This window comes from Haliaeetus leucocephalus, unplaced genomic scaffold (assembly GCF_000737465.1).
Source record: "Haliaeetus leucocephalus isolate CR32 unplaced genomic scaffold, Haliaeetus_leucocephalus-4.0 Scaffold506, whole genome shotgun sequence".
Lineage (NCBI taxonomy): Eukaryota > Metazoa > Chordata > Aves > Accipitriformes > Accipitridae > Haliaeetus > Haliaeetus leucocephalus.
In genome coordinates, this window is record NW_010972942.1 from 1607336 (window position 1) to 1631412 (window position 24077).

At 41.2% G+C, this 24077-nt stretch overlaps 1 protein-coding gene across 1 annotated transcript; it reads right to left on the reverse strand.

The window, feature by feature from the left end:
• Nucleotides 1–9918: 9918 nt before the first annotated feature.
• Nucleotides 9919–23766, reverse strand: CHMP4C (charged multivesicular body protein 4C). Its single transcript, XM_010575920.1, has 6 exons — nt 23686–23766; nt 22768–22810; nt 16755–16932; nt 15693–15807; nt 12220–12328; nt 9919–9983 (listed from the first exon to the last, which is right to left on the reverse strand). The coding sequence occupies exons 1-6, from the start codon at nt 23764–23766 to the stop codon at nt 9919–9921; spliced, it is 591 nt and encodes a 196-aa protein (XP_010574222.1).
• Between the last annotated feature and the right edge of the window lie 311 nt (nt 23767–24077).

Sequence of the window (24077 nt, forward strand, 5' to 3'; positions counted from 1 at the left end):
GTATGCCACATACATAGCATCTTTTTTCTTCTGGTAGGCACATTTCAAAGCTCCAAACTGCAGTTTTATGCAGCATCATCAAAATAAACTGATAGTAGCATTGAAGGATGCTGTTTAACAAGGGTCAATCTGAGTTACATTGAGGCTGCCCAGAGCACAGGATGTGCACAGGCAGGATGTTTCTGGAAGACAAACATTTTTCACTATCACGGAGAGGTAACAGGAACGCTGAAGGAGCTATGCAAACGGCCAAAGTTACTGAGTCCTCAAATGTAAATCTCTGTAGCTGGATAAATCAGAAAGCCTGATGTGTAGTTCATTTTTATGTAACAAAGAATGAAAATTTTTAGCATGAAGTCTTTCTGCAGTGGAACAGCACCTGACACTAAAATTACAATTCAGGAAAGCTAATGATGTTCTAGCTGAACTGGCAAAGCTTCTCTTTCTCTTTTTATACCTTCAACCTCCAATGGACAGGCAGAAAAGTAGTCTGCAACACATTTGTCTCGTGTGTAACCCAGATCCGTACCCTCTGCCTGTCCCCATTTGTGTGACCTGTGCCTTTTCTGTCTCATCAAGGATATCACGGGGCACCAGCTCAGGCTGGAGTTCTGGTATTGCTTGTAAAGATCCCAAACTGCAAGCAGGGCAGTGTGGCTCTGGAGAAGGAGGAGACTTGGGAGTAGTGACCTTGAGCAGTAATTTCAATCCAGTCCTCAAAAGTGCTGTCACTGCTAGCCAAAGCTGAACCCTTCGGCTTTAGGAGACAGGAACATGCATCGTCAGAGAAGAGATCATCCCCCACAGTGCAGAAAGCATCAGCGTGGGTCCTGCCTGCCAGCAGGCGTTGTGGCTCATCTGATTAAAGCACTGGCCTAATAAATGGGATTCTGGGCTCAACTCCCAGCACTGGCTGAGTCTCATTTGTCTTAAGGGAAGTCAGCAGGTTCTCCACAACCCTTTGTTAAACCTTCAGGAGTACATGGTTTTCAACACAGTCTTCATGGGGACCTTTCCTCTTTTTACCCCTTTTAAGCTCTTCATGGAGATCCTAAATGCTTGCTGATTTGTACTCAGCACTCCTGTGACTCAAGGATCATCAAGGTGCTCTCCAAATAATGAATTTGTTCCCACTTTGTATCTGAGAGATAGGTATTGTATTTCCCTCTGCTTTGCAAATAGAGAAAATGAGGAAGAAAGCAATTATATGATTCACCCTAATTGCACAGTAAGTCAGTTGGTGTAGTCTTAGTGTTACTGCTGATCCCATAGACTTGTCAGCAGGTTAAAATTAGATGATTCGCTGATCCGGTGAGACTCCTGTCTGTATAATACAGGAACTGTGTCCTGGATATCTCAACTGGGTTTCAAGTAGGTCTAAATATCCTTGCTCGTAAATTATTAGCTGCTTCTAGATTTTATAATATTCCTTTCTTCTACCAGTTCAAACTGAAAACAGTAGGATGCCTGCATTAATATGGTGGGGAAACAAGCCTCTGCTCTCTGAACCCCCTGTGGATTAATGCTTTTCATCTAGAAGAAACCTCAGCTGCCACAGCTGTTTTATGGAAATGTTGAGGATGACTATGAAATGCTGATCATGTGTTTGTTTGGCAGTTAATGTGGGTTTGTCAAGCATTGCTCATCTGGCAAGTGCCTATTGGGAGAAGGTTGCGCACTGACCTTTAAAGATCTCATTACTGCTTTGCATGTTTGAAAAATAAATAGATAGAGAGATAAATAAATAAATAAATGTGGTTTAGGAAGCAGTTGCAACACGTGGCAAACCTACAGGATCTCTCCTCCCAAATTTCCTGTGGCTCTTTCCTAGATGTTCTCAGCATTTCTGATAACCAGGTTATGGGGTGGATAGTTTGTGATGTGAAGGTGTCTCCCTTTCCCCCTCGTTCTGTCATATAAATATGCCTGTTACAGGGATAAGCAGAGGCATCGGGCAAGAGATCTACCCTATTATGGCTTTGTACATTTAGGGAAAGTCTTGTCCTGAGAAGTTTATTTTTTGTGTGTTGATTTAGAAACCTTGCAGCATAGCTTGTAGGATAATGTAAAACTAACAAAAACTTCATGTGATTCTTCTTAGATTTGAGTTGGGCAAGGGGATAATAACTTGCATGGGAAGAGGCAGATGAGAAAACTGTCTCATTCTATGAAATCTTTTGAAAAACAGTGAAATCAGCCATTCAGTAAGATGTTGATGTGCCTATAGAGGTGTTGTTTCTGCTTAGATGTAAAAGAAGAGCCCAGATAAGCCAGCTTCTTGTGGAGATCACTGCTTTTTCATCTCACGCCACTCAGATCTGACTCAATCGTGCCTACTTAAATAGGCAATTAAAAAATAAGTAAGTTGAGAGTGTTGCAAAATTAATGTACAAAAAGTAATGTGTTATGAAGGAGTATGTAACAATGAAAAATTAAGCTCAACCTTGCTGTGAGTTAACCTGAGAAACAGAACATGTGCAAATAATTACTTTTCTCTATCTTTGCTGTCGCCATGCTGTAGTCAACTACCGACATCTTCTGTGAGCTATGTGTTTCGTTTCTGAGTCTAGAAAACCACGGAAAGACCAACAGCTTTCACTTCTCAAATGATGTGAGTTACACAAGACTCGTGATCATCCAAAGGTCAGAGCACAGGATCTCTTCTCTCAACAGAGAGGCTGCTCTGTTCTGCTCTGGTGAAGCAGCTGTTGGCTCAGATTTCAGTTTATTCAGACACAGTATGTGCTCTAGACAGATTCTCAGCCTACATAAATGAATGTCTTGACTACTTATTTTCCCCCATAATTTTTTTTTCTCCTATTGTCGTCTTTGTGAAATAAACCCCTTTTTGTGTTCAACCACAAGTGTCTGATACAACATACAGATAAGATCTCTCATCAGGTTAGTGCTATTACAAACCTTTTCTGAAATTTCTTGGTCCATGCAGGATTTTTTTCCTAGCTCAGGAAACTAAATCGATTAGACACATTTTGCTGACGGAGCTTGCAAAGCACTGGGAGGTGTTTCAGGTTTTCACCTGAAAAGTATGAAGTGGTCTCTGCTACCCACGTTCAGCTATTAACTTCTGAAACTTTTCACTACAGCCACAGGAAGGTCACTGGTAACATAATCCATTTTACTTGTGCATCCACATGGAGTTTCCACTGTATTTATTTATGGTTTAGCAGAAATTACCTGAGCCAAAGGCAGCGTTGTGTTTCTTTAACCTGCTCCTGTGACCAGATTTGGTATTTGCCACTTGCCACCATTTCTAGCTTAGCCAAGACACTCTAATAGCCTCCTGTTGCAGAAGCTCTGAAGGGCTTTTTCTCTCAAGCTCTTGCTTGTGCAGTGTAAAAAGACCGTTTGCAAAGCATGGTGAAAGAATCAAACATTATCTATGATTTATTCTCCTTGTTCTTGAGATTGGCCTATTATGGTTTCTTCTTTCCAGCCTATTTTCTTCTTTCAGGAGGAATGTTTTGCAGTGCCTTACTTCAGGTACTCTTACAGTACCTGAGGAGGGATACATGAGATGCTCCAGAGTATAGCGATACTTCTTGAAGCGTCGCAACGATTGTTCTGGGGAGCTCAATAAACGACCCAAGTTACACGTAGACGCAGCCCTAGAGCAACTAACGGGGCTGCAGACTTTGTTCCTTAGGGGACAAAGTGCCCAAACCCAATTCAGCTCTACTGTGTAGCCAGTCCTGAAAATGGGGCCAATCTGCTCAATGTGTCAGTTCAGACTGAATTTCCTTTGACGAATAAGACCTCTCCTTCTTGGTAAAATTACCTTTTAATATCCAAATCCTCAATAAATCAAAAAGTAAGTGATTAATGCTACACTTGAACATCCTCAACAGCCTCAAAACCAACAGTTGCAATACATTCCTATGGGCATGTCCCCCATGTTCCCACCTAACCTAATGTAGCACCGACATTACCACATGACAGACGTGCCCTGAACCCTGTCAAGGGCTGAGAGGCACAGACTTGACCAAGAAATCCCTCTTCACAGTTCAGTGTCCTCAGTGTGGTGCAATGATATCCAGCTTGCAGCTGGTTACTGCAAAGCAAAATTTGCTGAACCAGTATTACAGAGGCTAAGAAGTCATCATGCTGGGCTGAACTTCTCTTTGAAAATGGGTACTTTTAACTGATTTAATCTTTGTCTTTGCTCCACTTTGTCGTGGAGTGTGTAAGGAGAGGGCTGATAAAGTTCTGCATGAAGGCCTGCTTCTGAGGTCCTGCTGTCCTGCATATTTGCAAGTCCAGAGCAGGGAACCAAGCTGGGTGGCAAGGTGGCCATAGACAGGGGAAGGTAAGAGAAGAGACAGAGGCCAGAAAAGCAGCTGAGAAGGTGGGTCAGTATTTAAAAGAGCATTTTAGCTTTGAAAAAGTGGGGACTGGGGGGAGAGTGGAAGGGTTCCCCCGCACCGCTTTTTGAGCAGCACTTCCAAGCAGGCCCTCTTCCCTCCAGCATGAGCAGTAAGACTGGAACCAGGTCCGGTATGAAAATCACAGCTTTCTGAGCCCGCTGGAGTTTCTTGCTGTACGCTGAATCCAGAGCTCCTCCTGGAGGTCCGCAGAGTCCAAGCCCTGCCGCTGATGGAGCTCATCGCTGCTGCTTGGCACAAACATCAGTGCACCAGGCACTTCAACAACCCTGCATACATACAGGATATATACAATAGGGAGGTATAGGGTAATACAGAAACGGTGCGTATGCCTATACAGAGGCAGTCCTAGCTGACTTCAGTTAGTTCTGCAGCTGCACCAAGGTCCCTTTGGTAAGCTGAATCCAATCACAAAAGTAAAGATAATACATCTGAACATATTTATATGTTAAATATATCTTAAGACTTACATTCCTTCCGAAGTGCACATTTTATTTTTTGAGAAAAGGGTGCTAAACTCGGGGTGGAGGGGGGCCCACGTAAATCCTGTTTGAACCCACAAAACACGCCTCACCCAGTAAGACAGTACGTCTTTGAAAGCTGATGTCATACCAACGAGAGGCATTGAGACTCATTACCTACATGGGAAAAGACTGCTAGCTCAGACCAATTAGCCTCCCACCTATTTCATTAAACTTAGCTCACCTACAAACCCCAGATCCTCAATGTAGACACACGTTGCCATTCAAGTCTAGGAGAATCAGATGCCTCCTCTGTGAGAAAGCCAGCTGAGTGGGGACCTACACAGCCCTGCTGCCTTAAAAACAGCCGGGGTAACACTGGCTGGTGAGATAGCACAGGGAGAGGGTGTAAAGGGGTTGGGGGAGTGGGATGCCCAAACTGTCTTGACAGGGCATTTGCACAAAGCTCATCTCAGTAAAGAAGAGAACGATCAACTCTATTAAGCAGCAACTGGGGAATTACCAGGAGACTTTTAGTTGCAGGGGGTAGAAAGTCAGCTAAGCAGATATGCAAGCAAAACACAAAAACACGAGGATGTGTAGCGTGCAGAAGAGGGGAGCAGGGCAGCAGAGGGGCCTGCGTGACCCTGCCAGACACAGCCATCCTAGTTATACAAGGATGTTTAGAAATTTCTAGGCACATATTAACATTTCATAACTATATTGGCTAGCTTTATCTGTTGCACTGCAAATAAGGATCCCAAGCGTGTATATAGTTCAGCGAGGGCCAGTTAATTGATAACAAAACAATAAACCACTTAAACCATGATCAGTCACGTGAACTGGGCAGGATTTCCTTACAATACACATCTGACCGAACAGTGCTACGATGGTGGGTCTTGCAGCAGTCTCTGCAATGGGGTCAGACGTGACAAAATATGACAGCTATGTAAGATTAGACTGGTGATAGCTGGCATTTCTTTAGATGTTCAAACTAGTCCCTGTTGTTAAGTAATTTTTTGAGAGTAAAGCTGCATCCTTAATGTTCCTAAAAAAAAATTACATCATTAAAAAATTTAGGCACTACATCATATAAAACTGTGAGATTTTCTGATCAGAAATAGTCCCGTACATGTCCATCCTCTTCTTCCACCCCCCTCAACCTCCCCCCCTGCCCCCAACAGCTGTATACACAGCAGGCATGTGTATGTACCAGAACAGTTCCTTGACATTTTGTGATGAAGTCTTTAGGCTTCACAAAGAGGCAAAGACAAGCTGCCCAAGCAATTGAACCCCTTCCAGACCAGATAATGAATGACAGTCTTAAATCTTTGCTCCAACACTTTATACATATGTGTAAATATACACGTGTGTGCATACATAAAATGTGAGATACTATACACACACACTTTATGGAGATTCTAATGAGATGCATGAAAAAAATTCATTATTTTATTTGTTTTAATTTATCCTTGCCTACAGGAATTTGTCTTCTTCATGTTTAAAAAGACCTGACCATTCTTCCTTTCAACTAAGGCCTGGAAAGTGAAATCCACACATTTCTCAAACAATGAAGAAATCTTTGCAGGGATGGGAGGAAAAAGTAGGTATTTTGGACAGATTAAAAACAACTGTTGTGTTGCAAGAGATTCTTTTAAGTGCAAAGGAATGCAGTCCAAACACCATAGCATATACTGCTTTCTTCTTTTTTAAACTAAATCAACCTTGAAGAACGATTGAATTCTAACCTGATGTTGAAAGACTAATACGTCAAAAATCTTTCAAAATATCCCCACATCCTCTAAGGAGCACTGTATCCTAATGACAGTGTAAGGAGAGTACTTACAGGTTTGCCTGATAGGAAAATAAATTTAACACAGTCATACAGCACAAATATGACACCAAAATATTTATTTACAGCATATATATATTAATTCTTTTCACTTTATTAATGTACTTTCCCCCTTTAAAAGCTACACAGATTAAAAATGTCCAAGTCTGTTAAGAGGAGAAAACATTCTCAAAATAAATAAGAAACAAGAAAGGAAGTCAGCTATAGTACACCATCTGCTTCCACAGTCCTCGTGTAAAATATGTTCCAGTTAATAGAGAGTACATTTGCAATAACATGTTGACACTATACACTCTCGTCTGCTTACATACTAAACAAATATCTTGGCATGAAGAGAGACATATGTTCAAAAAAGGAAGAGCCATTTGTCCCAGCATCATCTGAATTTACACAGGAAAGAGCCACCTCCTCAGCCGAATTAAATCCCTAGAACCCCTTTGCTTTTGAAGAAAACCAGTCACCTACTGTCTCCCAAACAAACATAGCAACAAGCACTCCAGTTCTAGAGGTCCATACTGTATTTTGGTTTGTGTACATGACTATAGTATCTCCGAGCATAGCTTCACCAACCACACACGTCCTAGCCTGTGAACTGGTATGTGACTCTGTCCTCCAGAATCACCAGCCACTACACACAAGGTTTTAGAGAAATTCACCCAAATAACCAGTTTCTTTTCTTCACCCTTCACAAATTTGGTTCCTGAAGTGCCTGGTCTGAAATCAACAATCTGAAGATACCTGAAGCTTCCCAGGATCAACACTTGGCCAAAACATTGCCGGAGGTCAGCAGTCAGCCGCTAGCTTGCAAAGGAGATGACCTTCCATAGGATTTCTTCTCCCCTGCAGGGTGTTCATATGGAAAGTTCTTGCACAAAACCAGCAGGCCCGTGTATTCCAAAGCAGACTGAAAATCACTTTAGTTTCAAACTGGAAGCTTAGAGACCCTTTTGGTTAGGTTGTAGAGCACTTTAAATAAGCCAATTACTATGTAAGTGCCAAGTATTGTGAAACTACTAATTCGACCAAGAACAGATGCTAGAAGCCAGCTTTTCCAAGCTAAGCACGGGACTATGTTGGCATGGCCTCGCATTTAGAAATACCAGATGTGTCCACATGCACGGCCAGCCTTGCACAGTAATGCAAATGGTGTACGCTAATACTTTCTGTACCCAATTCAGAGACTTGCATAGACTGCATGCCTTGAAAACAGGATTCCAGACAAAAGGGTTAGCAAATGGATTCTAACTCAGAATATTTGTTATTTTATTAAATATGCCTGCTTACAGCTGGCATCTCATCCTGAATTTCAGCAAGCATTAAAACTAAGTAACATTTTGTTAGTGTTTGGTTTCCTACTGAGAGTTCAACATGTATTTTTAAATATAAGGCAGTTCTTTAATTTTTGTTTTGTTTTGTTTAGAACACACATTGAATAGTTCCAGGTTTTCTCTACTCTCAACATAAAGGGACAATTTTCCTGGTACCTCCAAACTTTGGGACAAAATTAACGTGCTTAATTTTTTCCAGTAGGAAATTTATCTCAAGTAAAGTGGCAAGGCTTGATTCTCCTTTCACATGGATGCAGGCCAAAAGCAATTCCACTACAGAGAACGAAAAAGTCCTGAAAAACTGAATCTCTCCACAGGGTTTGTAAATTTTGGGTTTCATCCACGGAACTCAACTTGAAAGGTTCTGAGCACGCCAGCACACCATGTCCAGAAACACATATTAACTTACGCTTAACCTAAATTCCAATGAGCTGAAGCCTATTGTAGCCTATCAAAGCTAAACACCCAGCAAATCATAGCCTAAAGCCCACAGGAGAAGGGGTCAATCTTCTGCTGCTATAGATCTACAGAAACCAAGTCTCCCACTATTTCCCAAGTGGTTCAATCATCAGTAAATTTAAATTAATTTGAAAACAAGAAACCTAGATCAATGTGACTCTGCTTCCCACAACCCTAGGAACTCCACAGTGTTTTACTATTTCCTTGTGATTGACAGCAGGCTACTAGCATAGAGCTTAAGTCTTATTTAATAAAATTTGTTAGCACAAAGCAGCCTATCTAAGTTTTGGTTTGTATTTGAATAGTGATTTCTCTATGTATGTAGTAGTTTAGCACTCAGAGTGGCATTTGTTCCGTAAGCTAAAAAGCTGTCAGTTGGACAATTACGTATCAACTTTACAAGTAATCCAGAACCAGCTTTTAACCAGGGTTAAAAAGCATTTCAAATACAACATGCTGGTATTATTTCTGTTCAGAAACTGAGTAAGAGAGAAGAACCAAATGCTCAGAAATCAAAATTATTTTGAAATTGTATAATCAAAAAATATGTTACTAATTCCTTTGAGGATGGGTATTACAATACAAAGTAAAGACTCACCCTAGAAATACACTGTGGAGCACAACACAGGAAGGTCAAATCTCTTCTGGATTTTTGACAGTATTAGTGGAAATCAGTTTTGTTTGGCAGGGATCTGTAAGAACTTGGACATTTCATTTTCCCCAATCACTGTAAAACTGTTCTTTAACTGAATTGGAAATAGTTCAAAATATGATTCAAGGTGACCTATAGAAGTACACGGGATATTCTGGCCAAGGTTAAAACAAAACAAAAAACCTATCCCATTTCAAAAACCCTACAGAAGAGTCTCCTCTTAATATCTAGGATACTGTAAGTTGCTCCAGGCAGACTGTTTAAATCTCCATGCCCAAATGAATGGCTATTAGCTCTTGAGCTCAAAGGAACTTGCAAGTCAGGACACGTATAAAGCTGTTTTGCTCATATTCAAATAGTCTGAATCAAATAACCCTCTAGGATAGGGCCTTGAGGACTTATTTGACTTTTTCATTTCAACAATGAATCCAGCTGTGTGCATAAGTGAGGCACACAGGTTTTACAAACCAGCCAGATATAGTAAGACACTACCTAATAAAAACTGATACTAATAACAAAACAAATCTTGGCCAAGGCTGAAAAAACTTTGATGCTTGGAAGTTTTGGCAACTATTGCATTTTTTTGTTTGTTTGTTTTTAAACTAGTTTTGTAGTAACAAATAGTAACACTATTCTTAGCAAGATTGGCCATAAAAAAAACAGCCTGTATGAAATGCAACCACACTAAATAGGTACAGTTATAAAACAGCATTACAGCTCTTTACATCTGCACTATAATGTTCAGCATTATAAAAAGACCATGCTCTTATGAAGCCCAGGCAGCCAGCTGCTTCATTTCATCTTCATCCTCTGCTCTCTTCCTGGTCGATGCTGCAGAGAAAGAGAGATTAACAATAACCACCAACTAATTTAACAGTCAGAACCATTTTATTTGTTAGCATGAGGACTTGCATAGTGCTTTTCAGTTTGAAGATCTCTGATCAATTTACTGAGTAGCAAGCTAAACAAAGGTAACGCAGTAATGAAGCTGATGAGAGATGTGACTATTTTGCCCCACCATTATCTCACCATATAACCCTGAGGTTAACAATATAGGTCTGATGTAACTCCTACTGAATGACTCCCACAGAAAATACCTTTTCATCTCTAAAAGCTGTCACAGAGAGCAAGCATCCACAGAATGCTGCCAGTTCTCACTGCCACTTGAGCAGGCACAAGTGACCTACCCCGGCCAGCTGTGCAGCCTGCTACCTTTCCAAATAGTGCTCAAGGGTTCTGCATGTGCAGGTCCAGTCTCCAAACAGACTCACCCCATTTTAATGACAGCGGTCATCTATTAAAGGGGAGAGAGAAATTCCTGAACTTATCTTTGCTCATGTGACATCAGTTAACTGCTGTGGTCACAGCAACAGCAATTCCCAGCTCTGTACCAGGTCCCACACACACTTCGTCTCTCCTTTTTCTACCCAAATCTCCTATCACACATCTTTCGCATTCGCTGAACTAAAACCTCACCCAAATAGTCTTCATTCACTGACCTACAAACTACATGACCTACAGCCCAGGTTCAACCTCAGGCTGACTCCATCTGTGGGCTGTGCACGTCAGGATCTGCATTCCTCCAAATACCAGTGGAACAATGTTACTGGATGCAATACCCTTGTGTGTACATTTACGGCACCAGCTGGCTCCTGCCTGTGGCGGCCGTACAGCCAGGAGCCACAGTCTTGAGAGGGGCTGCAGCTACCATCTCTAGGGACTAAAGGTGGGAAGAAGACATGGGAGACCAGGGGCCCAGTCCCTACTCTAGAGGCAAGTGCCACTGGTTTACTGTGCAACTGGGGAAAGTCACTATGCCTCGCTCCATCTCTTTCCCCATCTCTAAAATCTGGAGGGTAACTCACATCTCCCATTAGAAGCATTATAGAACCATTAACTGTTGTTCTTATTTTGCCATTGCTGCGTAACAGTAAGCATCCAGTTTCATAAAAGATAAGCCAGTTTTGCAGAGGCCTTAAACTGTATAAATGTAACCAGCTAATTTTGCCTGAAGCGGTCATACAGATAGATGAAGTAGCAAATTAAGATAGTGAGAAGCACATGGAGATGGCCTGGGTTTAATAAAAAAGTCAACTGGCACAGCTGGATCTGGAAGAGGATGTATGAACAAGCCATAAATGCCCAGACTGCAATTTGCACTGGGTTCTCCTAAATCCATTTTTTTACTAGCTATTCTGCAATTGACTCTAGTAAATGAGGCAACAATCCCAGACTGAGCATTTTAAACTGCTTCTCAGTGGTTTAAGTGCTGTCTGCCAAAACACACGAGAGTCTCTGAGCTGAGCTGGTCTAGGTAACCTGTTCTGCAGCAGAATGCACCATAAACAACCTGTGCCACATGTGTGCTGCCCTTGCCACCAAATATTTATATTCTTTTACCAGCATTAGTACACAGCAAGTCTTTCAGCTGATAGAGGACAACGGGGACACGGTAAAAGGTACAGTTAAAAGTTGGCTGTCTCTGGCTTAATTCAAAATGAACAGGGCAGAACTACAGAAAAATAAGACTACCACTTAATGCCAGGAATAAGTCTGTTCTGTGGAAGGAAAGCAAAGGCATGACAGTATTTCTTTAAATGTGTACTTCCTGCTGCCTCCTTCATTTCTAATTAAAATACCAGTGGCAAATATCAAACCAGTACCCTACAAAGCTGAATCTTTGTGACGCAAACATTATGAATCTAGGTCAGACTCTAATTAAAAAAGACTAAGGATTTAATTGCCAAAAAGAGAAAAAAAGGTCTTCCCATTCCTCAGTGATCTCACTACATTTCAGCAGCAGATGCATTATCATATGTGCAAAGTCAAGTTCCCTGAGTTTGCCTCCCCAAATCTACATAGAATTTGATCCTAAATGCTTTCATACAGCAAACCAGAATTCCACTCTGCTGCTTCTGATAAACAGATACAAAAATAAGAAAAGGAACCTATAATACTTTACAGGTTAAAACACAGTTAAATACATATCTGGAGCTCCCTCTTCCTCTCCTCCTACTCAAGCATGCCTTAATCATGAGAAACGTAAAATGGCAAGCAAGCAATTTACCAGGGCGAGAAGGCAGCGATGTGGATGGAACACTTGGCAGTCTGACATCTCTCATTCCCTTGTTTAATTCTTCTTGCTCCAGTTCTTCTAATTCTGCCATCAACTCATCCTAAATTCAAGGAAAACATTATTTGCAAATTCATTGTTCTGACAGTGATCTCAGGCAAGGGCACATTTAATGACCATGAAGCAAAGCACTACTGAAAAAACAGTTTACACCTGAAAACAAATACCAAAAGCAGCATATCACAAGTGTAATTTTTACTAAGTGTGGGCAATAACAATAAACCTTAACTGAAAGTTGAAAGGACAATGGAAGTCAGGAACAGGACAAGGAATAAAATTAGAAAGAAAACCGATGGCATTGTAGTACTCGTCAAAAAGGCAAACAGAGGTGGGGGGGGGAATGTCCCTCTGCTTTGCTCAGGTTTGTTCCAAATCTAGAGCCTGTACTCCTTAATGGATTCTAATTTTAATGTGTAATTTCTCCCATTTTAAAAAGCAAACAGCTTCCACTGGTTATAAGGTAGAATATCATTACACATTATGCTTCTGCCCTATCACGCAAGTCCAGGATGATATATGATTTCAGCACTGGAATCAGAGCTGTCCTCCTGGATCTCGTTATTTACTCTTGAAGCACATAACACTCTTGGGCTTTTAGCTGCAGAAGCTGATTTGGACAGATGATCTAATCCACTTGTATAATACTAAAAATAAAAAGGCTACACACTTTTAAAAAAAGCTGAAATTCTTTGGCTGGAGTTTCCCAGAGAAAGGGAGCTAAATATTACATATTCATAGAGAAATGGACACTTGCCACGTTGATAAAATGGTTTAAAAAGAAACAATGAGCAAAAGTGGCTGGGGAAAAAGCAGCTGCAGCAAAGTGAGATCTACTAGGTATTGAAATAGGCTTTGCCTACACATTTATACCTTGCTTATCACCAATGTGGAAATTAAAATGATAATTACATAACCATCACAGGCCTTCCTAGACTTACTTTCTCATGTTTTTATATTTTTAAGGCCAAAAAAAGACTACAGTTTGCCTACCTGACCTAGTTCACAGTACAAATACTACGATATCATCTAAAAATTTCAGCATCAGGTCTACACCTGATGATGTTCAGTTGACAGCTGATCTCTCAAAGAAATGTGCAAGTTGGGGCCTCCTGTCAAACTTAGGCATTTAGCTGAGGTACAAATGTGTCTTTACTTTAAGTGCCTCAGTCAGTGGTGTGAATACAAGCTTTTTACAAAGTTAGTATCTAAGTTTTTGTAAAGTCAACTAGTATTTTCTGGGAAACAGGAAACAGGTATTTTCTGAAGACCTCTAGATGGTCATCTAACACTCCCCCACATCAAATTAGTCCTTACCAACCTGTGCTGAACAAGTAAACAATTAAGAGGTGTGTCAGCCACAACAGGGTCTTAAAAAAAAAAGTGAAGGAAACAGTGATCGTGACCCCTACACTTTTAACATAATAGTGTAATGGCTAGAACATTTGCTCCTGAAGTGGGAGACCCAACTTTCAAGTTCTTCTAATCCTCAAGCATGGATTTACCTTGTTTCCCCACAACTCAGGCATTGCTCTACAACTAGGCTGTGGAGTACTGCAACAGCAATAACAAATGCCCTTTCTCATTTTGAACCTAGGCCAAAAAGATTGCAGAGGTAAACTCCCAGGTTCCAGGCTTCGTCCACTGAAATGTGCGTATTTTGCATTTGATTATCAGAAACAGTCCAGGCAAGGGTCGCCCCTCCCAGCAAGCATCCTACTCAGGTGGGACAAGCTTTTTTGCATTCTTCATGACATACACTGTGTCAACCCAGGGAGAAAGTACCCTTATGTTTTTGTGTCTATCTGAAGCAGTAGAAATTACATGCTTTCATGATCTCTTTAAACCTATGGCACACACGTGAAGAGGAAATCGAAGCGTGCAGTCAAAATGTCCTTCAAAAAAATAAAATTAAATATCATCCTCCAACACAAATCACCTCATAACCCAGCAATTAAGTCATTGATTCTAGCACTCTTAAACTAAGTGGCCTGCAAACCAGGTTTCCCAATTACTGGACAAGTGCTATAAGTATTAGGCTCCTATGCAAAAAGCAGGTGCTGGTACAATGATGCCCCATGTGACAGTGGCTTGTTTTCCCAGAACAGAAAACACGCCCATCAACTTAGACTAGTACCTCCTTAGGAACTTCCAGGTCAATCTACAACATGCTTATAAGTCTAGACTCCTAAAATTTAAGCACTGATGAAAAGTAAGTGACACTGTATAGTTGTTTGGGAGGGCAGTATGTTTTTCAGTTGTTTGAAGCCCAGTTTCTACAGGCCAAATCCCATTCCTAGTGCCAGTACCGACTGAATGTTTCTTGAAAAGTCTATTTACACTCAAAAGTGGAAAAACAAAATACAAAGAATCATTACCGTTTTCAACAAATTATAACTGTTAAATGAAACCTCCCCTCCCGCCCCCAATCAAGCAAATATGATATAGCATATGCATTTTTCTTTGTTGTCCATTTGGGCACATAGGAATGAATTAGTTGGGGAGAATGTGAAGCATTTGATTCTTTAGGGCATTCTTCAAACGATCCCTAGTGCTTGGTCATTTTAAAACGTAGTTAAAAACCAAAACCAAACTGATTGTGATCCTGAGCCTGATCCCCAGTTCTGCATTCCACAGACTGCAGGAATTTTGAGTATACCTGACCCCTGAGTTGTCAGCCATGGTTGGATCAGAAGTAATGTCCTGCTTAGATACACAAAATCAATTCCAGGGACACTGCATGAAAGCTACTGCACCAAATTTTCAGGTGGTCTTAAATGCCTTGTGGGGGTTTCAGAAGAAAAGCACTCAGGGAAGAAACCTTATTGCCTCCAACAGGAATTACTTCTACTTAATGGATCTACTTCTGTAGAAAAATCTGGAAAACAGGGAAAGGACCTGCACCTCCAAGGACCAAAAAAGAACTTAAAAAACCGGTCCAAATATTCAGAATTGTGAACAGCAGCCAGTTCATAGCATAGGAACATGCACTTAGTCAAACGGATGTCTATTTGGAGCACAAAAAATTATATGTTTCAGTGTCCACTTGGAGCAGTACAAATTACATGTTTTAGTGGCCTCCTCCTTCCATGGTACAAATAAGAATAACAACTAGAGGAGTGCAGTGAAAAATTGTCTTTTTAAAAATGTATATATAAATAAAAATATTTCTGTATTTTACATATATAGATTTTAATTATATTATATATATTATTAATTTATTTTATATACGCGCACATGTGTGTTGTATATATAAAATAATAAAATGTCCTAGATAGAGTAAACTAGAATCAAGGAATTTCACATCCACACCTTTTGAGAAACAAACCACTGGAACAAGCCACTGCACAACAAAGTAACCATGCAGTCACTGAACAGCTAAAACTCACAGGCTTTACTGAAGTACTAACCTCATCAAACTCATCAGCAAAGGCCGCTCGGTTTGAAATAGCATCTGAAATTTCCTGGGCAACATCTTGCTGTTCAGTGATATCTTGCATCAAATCATCAATTTTGTTCAAGTCCCTGGCAAGATAACATGGAAAAAATTTTTAAAGATACATCATTTAAATCCTACAGAAGAGACGCAGAGAGACTTGAACAGACCCTATTTTCTTTTTCTGTCCATGGCTGTATAAACAGCAGAACTCACAGGGAATAATTTCCCTCACATACACCTTAATGTTTCTTGGCAAGCTCCTGTATGTTTTAGCCAGTCCAATTTCTTCCACTTTGGGATTATAACAAAAGTCAAACTGCAGCCATCTGTGTCTCTCTCCCTCTCTGGGCTTCTCAAACCTTTAGCAGCCAACAGTCACATTCCCTGGGCAGATATCATCTCCTTCCCGAAGTGAGCATCTTTATAGATGGATCTTTTTTGATGTTAAGCTTTCACCAGAACTGGGGGAACTTAACACGACTATACCCCATTTAAAAGCTTCCCCTTATTGTTAACTTCATTATTGTTTCAGTTCCTGTTTACTTCTCCAGAACAACCTTTCTGATTTAACTCTGTTTATTCAGGCAGGAAAATGCCTCATGAAACAATATAGGACATATAAAAATACTACATGCACAAAAAAATTACCCTTTCTTTTATTCAGGTCTAATGAATACTTTGAATCACACAGTCCAGCTTATGGACTTTGAGGAAAAAAGTCCACTTAATTTCTTCAACTAAGTTTTCTTCTGGAAAAATCAAGGGCAGAGGCCAGTCTCTACTGCCAAGGCAGACTTAAATAACCAGGTACCACACAGATTCTCCCTAGTTAGCTGGACTTCCTTCTAGACTTGCTGTTAAGAAAAGATATTTTTCTGCCAAATATAACATTACAGCACCAGTAGCATTCCTGACATTAAATGCCTGAACCCAAAATGAAGTCAAAACTGCCTGACTTGATACAATCGACTGTGGCAAAATAGTTTGAAAGTGGTTAGTAAGCTCAACTTGAAAGCTATTAGAAAGCACTTACATATTTTCATGCACTTTTTTCATAGCTTGTGCAGCATAACCCATATTCTTGAGCACTTCTGTGTTGGTGTGGGAATTTTCCAGTGCCTCTCTCTGGAACTCAATGGTCGACAGCGTCCCATCAATTTGACTCAACTGTTTCTCATATCTCTTTTTTCTCTTCAGTGCTTGTAAGGCAGCTGAAAAGCAGAGGCAAAGTGCACTGTGTTTTTATATAGCAAAATGCAAGGATAAGTAGTTCAGCACCAAGCCAACCTGCAGAATTTGTAATTCTCACTCTCCTACCTTACTAGTAGGAAGACAAACTTTGACCACACCAGATCAGCAGCCTGTTTATCACCAACATGCTGTTGCATGAACATGCTGGGAAGCCTCTTTTAGATTAACTCCTTTTAGCACCACAGGGAAGAGCAGCTTCTTCCTCCACTGCGGGAGATCTTGAACTCCATCCTGTGCACACAGGCAAAGCAGGGAAGGTGGGGAGGAAAAAGAAAAATGTCAGAGAGAAGTCAGAAAGGAGGAAATGGGAAAGAAAGAAAAGAAGAGGTTGCAATACATCAGTAAAAACTAAGGAAGACAGAGTAAGAAGATCTGTCATGATAACCAATGCTCCACCAATGCTGCTCTCTAAACTGTCTCAGCAGCAGGAACTGTCAAGTGCAATGGAAAGCCCAAATGGCCTAACCAAGCAGGTGGGTTAGATCAAAGGAGCACTCACATTTCTCTGGCTTTCAGCTGCATCTATTTTTTACAATCACTTAGGAGCATGATCTTTAAACCTTAGAACTTGAAAACATATAGAACTTTGTAGACACAGCCACAGTCAAATCCAGCTACTCCCCATTATCTTTGTAAATCCTTGCGATTAGTCTTTGATATTTGCTAAGTTATGAGCAGCATACTTTGCCCAGAGTAAATCATTACCAGAATAAATGCACATAACAAGCAGGAGGAGAAAAGGGCTTTATCTTGGCCTACGGGTGTGGAACACACAATCTTGCCACAAGCATTTCCTGACCACTGTCCTTTCCAAACTACACACGTGCCAGGCAAGAAAAACACCAAACAAAACCAAGAGACTGAGTTAACCCATTGCTTTTTCAATGCTATTAATACCTGTGTCCTTTCCCTTGCGTCTTACATTTAATTTTTAAATCAGGGTCAGAGCCAGCAAGTAACAGCAGCACTGCAGGCCCCCAAACTCAACCAACAGCAGCACTTACTGTTGCTGTCCTATTCAAATAATTGCCTACCTGCAGTAACACTGAACCTTGACACGGGAGTACACAACTTGTCAAATGAAGTCAGGATTACTCCAAGGAGGTGGCATAGATTTTTGGTAACAACATACTAAAAAATTTAGTGTTTTCTTGACAAACACTTGAATCAACATGGTCAAAATCAGTCATCATTAGCTGCGCAAGGACAAGCATTCACACTGGCTAATACACACAATGCCTTCTAGCACCTGCAGTAAAATGTTCCAGGACAGCAAACCACAACCACAACAGATTAATCACAGTATTCAAATGCAAGATTTTTCCCAGGTTTTGGGGGATTGTCTGAAAATCATGCATATTCTGAAAGATATGCATGAACACCAGATGATGTCATGCAAATGGCAAATGTGAGAATTGTAAAATTCTCACTGGCAATTCCAAAATACATCAGTTTGACTTAATCCCAAATAATCTTTTTACCTACTTATTACTTCCTTACTTATTTATGCTTATCATTGGTAGCATTAGGACACCAGCCACTTCCTTCCTTAGCTTCAGTTGAATCAAAATTTGATCCTGGATTCTTAGGTTTGGAAGCCAGAGATTCCAGCTAAATTTAATGGTCTGAAACTGTGTAACACCGGCTGTGCCAGAGAGGAGTCTAAAGCCCTGTGGACTGAGGAGCACTAACTAGCTGATGCAGAAAGGCTTCAATTGGAGTAAGTAGCTACCACAGGGCAGTATTTCCAGTCGGTGTTTTTCAGAAATGGGACTCTGTAATGGTGCTGTTATTATTGGCTGCTCAGAGAGAAAATGGATTTCCTCAGTTACACACAAAGCAGTTGTTTTCAAAATCCTGAAGGTTCCTGTATTAACATTTAATTAAACCACACCCAAATTAAGAAACCACGGGAGCAGCTAAACTCTGTGTGACTGCACCTATTCGTAAACAGCTTTTCCTCGTTATTGTAGTGCAACATATCATCTTTATTAATTCTCTTTAGTTTTACCAATGACTTACAGAACAAAGCACTTCATAGGAAATCAATTCACACTCCTTCCTTATCAACCAAGGCTTAATAAATTCCCACACTACACTACATGATTTCTCATTTATATTAAACGCATGTCCTTAATTGCACAGTGTTTTGTTTTAGTAGCTCCTATAGATATGATCTGAGAATCTCCTTGCTATTTGAAATCTATTTTTGTTTTACACATTATCATGAACTTTTAAGTGCTTTTCTACTGCACCTACAAGCATTTTAAAATTGTGTGCAAGTCTTACAAGAAGATTGAAATGCTTCACAGAAATGCTACTGAATTATAATAACCAAACTGAAGAAGAACATATCTATCAAAAAATAAAGAAATTGAGCAAAGAACATAAACTTACTTCACTGAAGGTCTAAGAATGGCACTGAAAAAGGCTGTTGCTCATTCCAAAGATTTCAAAGAAGGAAGACAGCCCAGGGAGGAAGAGTCTAAGCAGGGGTAGAGTCTGAGGAAGCAAGCGCAATTAATACCATTTCAACCAGGAAGAGGTGGAGGTCTTCTCCAGGAAAAAAGCGATCTCCTATACTGTCTCTGTTGTGCTCCAAAAAAGCCAGTTCAACTCCTGCATTTCATAATAAAGTGGTTAGCAGTTGGCTGGGTTTTAGCATGTTTCTTGTGCTCTACTTCTGAGTCCAGCAAGCAGGATACAGCTCAGATTAGGAACCACTGCTTTTAATCTGAGTGTTTATTTTATTTTCAAGGTAAGTGGCTGGAACAACAGTAGACTATTATGTCAGCTTAACTATGCATATTAAAGAACTACTGTTATTAACAGACAGAAGGACATTTTCCCAATATCACTACCATGCTGATACCTTATTAAGGAAGCAGAAATGGCCAGCTGGGCAATCGTAAGCCTGGCCACACTGAATATCCAGGTTTCTAAAGGAAAGAACAAAAGTAGTGACACAGAGTTGTGGCACCCTCCTCATGGTTTCATGACAGATCAGAATGAAGAGACAGTACAGTGATAACACCACCTTTACCTGTCAAGCCCACCACCAACACCCATCAGTACAGGAATTACCGATGATCTCATCTTCTGAAGTAGAAATAAAAGCATTGTCTAGTAATCCTTAAAATTCCCAGGGGGAAACTGGTGAAGAAGGAAAGGAGTGTTTCTTCAGAAGACATAAAACCACTGTGAAAATACTAGATTTCATTCTTGGATACAATTCACAAACCTCCCTTCACTCCTGCAAGGGACTAATGGATTACAACTTCCGATCTCCCTTACACCAGGGACAACCAAAAGAAATGCTGCTGGAGGCCATAAAAATCATGCCAACCTAAGTAAACTCATTATCAGCATTCATAATCCTTAAAACCTTGTAGGGGAAGCCACATACAGTTACAACTGAGGGGCTAATTCAAGAACAATAATGCACTTGACTTATTATAATCATTCCACTTCATGGCAAGACACTTGAAATGATCGTGAAGATCAGAGAATAGCTGTAACTCACAAAACAGACACACTAAAGGCTTCCTCCTGTCTCCCCGCCAGAAACCCTCAGTCACAAACTGTCATACACCCTGTCATAGGTATGACAGCCCTGTCCACATTAACACACAACATTGTTGTTTGGTTTCAACAGCATTCTGGTTACAACTAAGTCACTGAAAAGGAATGCTACACAGCTACGTAAACTCTGCCCAAACATACCACACAACATGTTTAGCAGCATCTACCTGTAAAAGCCTACCTGTTATTCCAACTTGCTATATAGGTTTTGTCCTCAGTAGTACTATATGGCTCTTTATGGTTAAGATTTAATCCTATTCTGGATTTTAAAAAAAAAAAAAGCAGCTATGGCTTCTTTTAACAATTCTTTTCATTTAGCCATTTTTTAGGATCTGTGAAAAATTGCAGGCTGAAACAACACTCATTCACACGTATGTTACTTGCACAGGCACACTTCAGAGAACGCATTTCTTTTTAAACAGAGTTCTCAAATACTCAGTATTACTTTCTGTCCTTTAAATTTTCCTGTATGACCTTCAAAATATTGAAGATGAAAGGCCAGTTCACAGATGGAGTTGGCAGCTGTGTACTGGCTGAAACTGAGATACCCCAAAAATACAGCAAGAGATATAAAAAAAAAAAATCTTGACTTTGTATCTGGAATGGGGAGAGATTAAAAGGCAGTGCTAACCATGAAAAGAAATACTGCTTATCATGACATGACCTCTGCAGGAGGGATTCTAACACATATCGGTGTTCTGAAAACCCACAAGTGGTCAAGCTACAGTAAGATATTAATGGGGAATGCTGGAAATGTATCACCCCAGAAGCACAGATGATTTCAGATTAGGTACAGGAACTGCAGAGATACTCAATTCACAAAGGAGAAGCCAAAAATATTTAAGTGATGTTTCACATCTATTTGCATAGCTAACATGTTACGGCTTTTAAATCAAGTTAAGCTTACTGATGCCATGTGAACCCATTCAAGAATCATCTGAACTTGTGAAAAACTGCTGATGCTTGAATCTGCTCTCTCTTCTGTCAGTAGAACTGACTCAAACTCACATGCTTAAAAATCAAATGAGATCACGCTAATTTGGTGCATTTTCTATAGATTTTCTATCTAGATACATCTTGCTCTAGTCTCAGACACTCCCATTTTAGTTTCCATAGGCTTCTCCACAGAAGCAGTTAAGAAAAAACATTAAAAATTACCTGCAAGGTCCCTTTGAAACATTCACTTAAGGCAATGTAGATTAAAACTTTTATTCTCTCATTTGTGTGTATGTTTACATAATGCTACAATAGATGCTGGTTAGCACAGGTTCCCTCTGAACTATATAGCACATTATACCAGCTAATACGCTGTTATATACATATCAACAGCAATTAAACTGTAAAACAACTGACATATCAAATGAAGGGGTATTACTGGGGATTCAAGTTCACTCACTAGCCCGCAAAATTCAAGCACTTTGGCACACCAAGGTTAGTTTCTCGTTTCTCCTCTGACTGTAGTTACACTATCCCGTTTTGGCTTTAGAACCGGTTTTGGCATGAAAAAACGCCCACTCTGCACTTCTTGCCCTACTTCTGTCTCCTTACTGTCCTTAACTGTAGGTCCCCGAGCAAACGACAAGATAAAAGGGAGTTATTCTTAACCACGACCAGCTCAACAATCCAGTTTGTAGCCTGGCTCCACAAAGAATTGCATACTGAGCACAGTAGTGGAAACAAAGATCTGGGAGAAAAGCTTCATTTGTCAAACACTGCATGCCTGAAGCACAAGGCCAACAAACACCTGAAACCAGCACCAACCAGCCAAGTTAAAGGAGAAGCAGATCCACCTTCTCCCAACAACAAGTACTCATTCCTGCCTGTGCACCACCCTCTCCTTCACAGGTGCCCGAGCACTCGCGCAGCTGCCAAGTCAACTGGAGAAGTGGAACTTAACCTACACTGGGTAAAAAACATAACCCAGCCAAAGAAAACCCATGATGTTTGACAGCTGCATCCAGCTTTCTGAAACACACCCTTCAGGGAGCTCTGCCAAGGAAAGGAAGGGAGCAGTACGAGGGCAGGAGCAAGGCAGGAAGCATTGCTTCTTCCTGCAGCCATGCCAGCTCAAAGTCCAGGCTTGGGATGAACTTCCAGGAGCTGGCCTGTTTTCTTGCATCAGCCCTGCCGCTCGGGCATTTGCACAATGAACCCAGCCCCAGGAGTGATCTGGTCACTGTGTCCCACAGCAAATTAGTTTTCAGCTGGATCACCTTCCTGAACCAGGTCACTGCGCCAGCACACAGGTGCCAGTACCTGCACAAGGGGACAAGACAGGCACTCAGGGGAGTAGAAAGTGTGGGACCGGGACAACCCTGGCAGCTCCCGTGCTGCAGAGCAACAGACTCAGCTGTGCTGCCGAACTGGCTTTACTCCCTCTGACTGTTTCAGCCTTCAAATCTGTCCCATCTTGACCCATGGTTTTAAATCCTTTCTAACTAAAAGTTAGTTTAGTTAATCTGCCTTTTACTAATAACTATTAAATGCTAAAGTATTACAAATACGTTGAAGGGCTAACCAACACACCTTTAATGTGCAGCTCCTCACAAGTTCTAAGTTACATGGCATTAATTTTTTAAATTACCAAGCAACAGAAAGAGTAGATGAAAGAGCTACTTTCTCGTTACGTCACGAATCTTTCATTTGAAATGTTTTTCTTCTGTTTTGAAGTATTTAAAGAAAGATAAAGCTCAGAGTAGACAAACAGGACTCCAGGTGACTTTAGGAAGTAATTAACTTGTTTCTCAAAGGCCTGTATATCCCCCAAGACATTGGCTACCACCATTTGCTTCCCAGAGATGACACCATCGGTACAAGCAGGATCTAGACCTTACTATCCCTTAGTATCCTCTCCTTTGCAGCTAACAGCAGCCCAGACCAATAGTCACTAATGCTCTGAACTCTAATTCATTTTTAGTGGTATCACGTACTTCCTATGTGATTTGAGGCGAACCACTTCGTTCCTCCTGTTCTCCAACCCTCACAACAGGGATAATGTGAATGCATCCATGAATAGCCAGGAGACCCTCGCATGCTTCAGCTCCTTTGCTATCTGCACAACCAGTGCTCAACACCCAAGCTGTTCCCACGTTGAACAGCAGTACTTCGCGCAACGCGCACCCAGCCGATACCCACACCGACTGCGGTGCAAAGCGCGAACAGAAGTATCGCACAGGAAGCCACAGAGAGCAAATGAGCGAGGAAGACGGCATCCTATTACCAGCCCACCACAATGAATCCACCACGCATTAAACCCCAACAGACGCCAAAGCCCCAAAGCCAGCACCCTGTCCCACCCGGCCCGCGCACACCGTGGTGACGCCCGCTCGGAGTCCACTGCTGGATCACGGAACGCGCTGCGGAGCCCACAGACCCGGCCCAGCAACAGCCCCTGCGAGTCCGCCCTCTCCTCAGCGGAGCCCCGCACCTGGAGGCCTTCGAAGCCTGGGGTTCAAAGCCTCGCAAGCCACCCAAGCAGCCGCCGCCGGCCCGGCAGGGCGCGCCCGGCCGTCCCCGGCGGCGG